The 4,840-nt window shown below is 31.7% G+C and overlaps 1 protein-coding gene across 1 annotated transcript; it reads left to right on the plus strand.

Annotated features, from left to right (window-relative positions):
* Nucleotides 1-498: 498 nt before the first annotated feature.
* On the plus strand, nucleotides 499-2,535 carry eIF3d1 (eukaryotic translation initiation factor 3 subunit d1). Its single transcript, XM_015926010.3, has 3 exons — nucleotides 499-764; nucleotides 835-2,075; nucleotides 2,157-2,535. The coding sequence occupies exons 1-3, from the start codon at nucleotides 633-635 to the stop codon at nucleotides 2,446-2,448; spliced, it is 1,665 nt and encodes a 554-aa protein (XP_015781496.1). The 5' UTR covers nucleotides 499-632; the 3' UTR covers nucleotides 2,449-2,535.
* Nucleotides 2,536-4,840: the final 2,305 nt, after the last annotated feature.

Below are 4,840 nucleotides of genomic sequence, written 5' to 3' on the forward strand. Positions count from 1 at the left end.
GTATTTTAGCAAAAAAGTCCTAGCATAACGAGACATGCGCTGAAACTGAAAAGTCTGTGATGCAGTAATCTTGAGTACCTAAAATTGTCCATCGTTTGTTTGTCATCAGATAAAGCGCGTTATTCAAATAAAGGTAATATCTTGCCTTTAATTGTTCACATTGATTCTAATTAACTGAATTTATATTCATTAGCTAGACTTTTCAATCAATTTATAACTTGCATCTATCAAAGAGTCTTGGGGGTTAGTAAGGTTAACCTTGACAGTTTAATCATTGATTTTAGTTCAATTTCCTTAAAACTGTCTTCTTGGCCCTTCATGTAAATTTAATCTTATTGAACTTATTGTTAGCTTCCTTCAGATCATTTTTAAACATAAAATTGCATTCAATTGAGACGATTTAATTGTAGATTTGATTATTGTTTAGCAAAATTGTTTGGTTCATCTCTGGTAGCCAAACTGGTGACATCTATGATTTGAAGACAGCACATATGCTCATCAGCATTAAAACGTGGATCATTTAGAAGCCGCTTCTTAAGTGATTTGTTTATTAATTGGTTGTTTATCTAATATTTTTAATTATTGTAGTACATCTTTATTTTTAAATTTGTAAACCCTAGCTTCTTATAACTATGGATGATAAGAAGCCATTCATTGCCCCTGAGATTCAGGATAATCCAAAAGGATGGGGACCTAGTTCAATAGCTGAAGCTTACAAAGATATGCCTTACCAGCCCTTCTCTAAATCAGATAGACTTGGAAAGGTATGTTTTCAATTATAATTTTTGATTAAATGTCTTTATTGTTTAAATCTTGAATGTTTTCTCACCTTAGATTGCTGATTGGACTAATCAAACTTATGCTGATAAACGTATGGCTAGTAAATATGCTTCACAATTCGGAATCGGAGCTCAATATGCTTACATTCAAGAGGATGATGAAAGCTCATTCCAGTTGGTTGATGCCGGCAGAGGAACTACTAAAGTTCAAAGAGGTAAACTTAAGATTGGTCAAAGAGTTCGACCTCGAGGAGGTAAAGCTGGACCTGGTGGAATGCAAGTATTATCTAAAGGTCTTAGAGGCACTGGTCGAGGTATGGGTGGTCAAACTAGGGGTAATAAATGGCCTACAAAGAATGCTGGTATGAAGGGTAGATACGATCAAAAGGGTGCTGCTGCTATGAAGAAAAGGGAAGCTTCTGTTGCTATTAAATCTACATGGAAGATAATTGAAGAAATGGACTTTCCTAGATTAGGAAAACTATCTTTACCTGCGGTTATCGAACCTAAAGATATAAAAATGTGTGGAGCAATGGACTTCTATGATAAGACGTACGATCGAGTAACCTGTAAAAATGAAAAAAGATTAATTAGAGTAAACAGAATCTTCCACAAAGTTACGACAACTGATGATCCAATCATCCGTCAATTATCTAAAACCGAAGGAAATATTTATGCCACTGATGCCATTGTTGCAACATTAATGTGTGCCACTCGGTCTGTCATTTCATGGGATTTACTTGTTCAAAAAGTTGGAGATAAATTATTTTTTGATAAAAGAGATGACCCCGATCTTGATCTGCTTACTGTTAACGAAACAGCTGCTGATCCACCGTATTATGACGAAGATAACAAAAACAGTATCAATTGGCCTAAAAATCTTGCTCTAGAGGCTACTTTCATCAATCATAACTTTTCTCAGCAAGTTCTTAAACAAGGAGAAGAACGTTATGAATTCCCTGAGAAAAATCCGTTTATATCAGAAGATGAAGAAATTGAACAAGTAGCCTCTGTTGGTTATCGTTATCGTAAATTTGATCTTGGCGATGGTATTGAACTTATATGTCGATGTGAACATGACGCTGTTTATGGATCTAATAAAAATGAAATTCAATTCATGAACATTAAAGCTCTAAACGAGTGGGATTCAAGATTTTCAGGTGGAATCGATTGGCGTCAAAAATTGGATGTTCAAAGAGGAGCTGTTTTAGCCAATGAATTGAAAAATAATTCATGTAAACTTGGAAAATGGACTGTTCAGGCTCTTCTTGCTGGCTCTGACTATCTTAAATTCGGGTATGTAGTAATTTCTTCTAAGGTTTCATCTATTCTTTGCTTTTACATTTTTACTAATTTGAAAATTTATTTCCTTTATAGTTATGTTTCTCGAGTCCACGCTCGTGATAGTACTAAACATTCAATCCTTGGTACTCAACAGTTCAAGCCAAAAGAATTCGCAGACCAAATCAACTTAAACATGGATAATGCTTGGGGTGTCTTGCGTTATATTATCGATACATGTATGAAGCTACCCGAAGGAAAATACCTTATCCTTAAAGATCCAAACAAGCCAGCTTTACTTTTGTACGATATTCCAAACGATACTTTTGAAACTGATGATGGGGAAAGTGGATCTGGCGATGATGACGACAACGGACTTGACAATTAATGATCTTCCCTGTTCTAAATTATCATCATTTCCTTTTTGTGTAAAACGATGATAATATAAATTAACAAATTGATTTCTAATCTTAAACGTGCCTTCCGCTTTAGTTGTGTTCATGGTATCAGTGTTGAACTTCACATGCTGCTTTAAATTCAAAATTTATTTCGTTTATTTCTCAGTGCAACCTGCTTTAAAGGTTCATTAGTAGTAATTAGTAATGATTAAATCAGTAACCTTAGGCTTTTCAACTCCAATCATATGGTTTTAACTGTAATATAAGTTGTAATAGGTCGTTATAATTATTAATCCTTGTTGAAATTGAAGGTTAACATACTTTTATGTAATGGTCAATATTACATGGTTATGAATCAAATTTACCTTTATTCAATGAGAAATCTCAACTCTAATTACGTCAGATTTGCGCGAGTTGAATCAAATTTCTTATTCAATGAGCTTATTATAAGACAAACAAACAGATCGATAAAGATTTGATTAAAGGAAAGTATCTCTATTTAAAGATTTCACTAGGAAAAAAGTTGAAATCATTCACATGAAGAGCAATAATCAGCTGACCTGGAACTTAATTTACATAAAATATTTAAATGCATTTCTTCCTTATAAAATTATCACGTACATAGACATCCAGTACATAAAGCAAAATATTGAGGCTCAATAATCATGATAACAGCCGATTTGGTATTAAGAGAGTAAATTCAGTAAACAATTAAACAGATTGATATCTTAACAAAAGAGTAAAATGACTTTAAATTTTAACGAATAACATTTCAAATGATTGACCCAGATTCATTGAATATAATACATGGATTATCGGTATTAGAGTGGCAGAATTTTTTCCATAGATCGAATGAACCAAACATGTTTTCCTAGAATAAGAATCTTATAAATTCCAATGATTTTGTAACTTGTTTACGAATCAGAACCCAATTACTTCACTGAATTATCATGCTAAAGTTATTATATTACTAAGAATGAAAAACAAAACGAGTAAACTAACAATGAATTTAAAAAGTTATACAATTTAGCTGAATGATTTGGTATTAACAACTAAAGAGATGAAATGTAACAATTGAAGGATTTATTTATAATCTGAAAAAGTGAGATTTGAATGAATGAAAAGATGAATAGCAATATGAAATTGTTATTTTCATGAAAAGAGTTGCTTTGAAACAATTTGTATCCAAGGGAAACTAATGAATAAGAATAAGATTTATAAATTGACTTGTTAATCGTCAATGGTTAATGTAATGGGTTCAATGGACTTCATGGTCAATCATATCAATATGTATTTTTTTGGTCGTCTTAACCATTTGACGACGCTAATGATGACAATGAGGACTTTATATCAACCATGTAATACACTCCATTAATATTGACATCTTTTTTTCTTCATCTTCCTCTTCATCTTTTCATCTTTTCCCTCTTCATTCATTCATCTTTCTTGTGTAACTGACTAAATCCTTAAAAATATTAATCGATGGGCAAAAAAGCCAATAATAGCTGTTACACTCTGTATTATGGGATAACATGTACATTAACATTTGGTCATCATCAGCAACAATTGTTGGTATTTCTTGCTCTTACATCATGCACAAAGTCAAAGATCCAAAGATGATGATAACGGTGAAAAAACACCCAAAAAGAGGATTGAATTTAACTTTTTTGATACTTTCACTTGTTGAATGTTGTTACATTTACACTTTTTTACATGTTAATTTTTTCCTCATCAGATTTCAATTACCTTTCAGTGGGAAGACCGATGAATTTATGGTTATATTTCAAGGAATTAACTTTTTTTTCATCATCATAACCATAACCATAATTATCATCATAGTCACCAACATAATCACCTTAATCATCAACGGCAATAACATTGACTCTGTGAGGCGACCCCCGTTTTAACTGATGATGTAAACCCAATAAACGGAAGCTTTAATGCTTTTTAACTCTTTTCACTATTTTCAACTTAAATCATTTAACTTATTTGATATGAATGGCAAACATTTGAAATGAAACCAGATTCAGAAAAAATCTGGTTCAGTTTGTTTTGTGTAGGCTTAACATTGTTAATAAAAGTGAATTAAACCAATTTTGTGTGTTTATCCAGTTATTAATAGATGTATTTACTTGAATTAATATTTGATTTTGATACAATCTAAAATTTAATTTAGTTTCTACAGTTGTTCGAGTAAAATCACAGTATTAATAAATCATCAAAATGAACCCAAAATGAATAATAAACATTGTTATTCCAACTGCAACTGGAGTTGCAAAAACGGGTTAACTCCTTGATCGTTTTTAATTATTGTTAGTTAAGTCAATTATTTTGTTAATTAAGATTGTTCAATTAGCTGACTTGATCAGTTCATTAAACTAT

This window comes from Tetranychus urticae, chromosome 2 (assembly GCF_039701765.1).
Source record: "Tetranychus urticae isolate SD_2017Ah chromosome 2, NJAU_TeUrti_SD_1.0, whole genome shotgun sequence".
NCBI classification, from domain to species: domain Eukaryota; kingdom Metazoa; phylum Arthropoda; class Arachnida; order Trombidiformes; family Tetranychidae; genus Tetranychus; species Tetranychus urticae.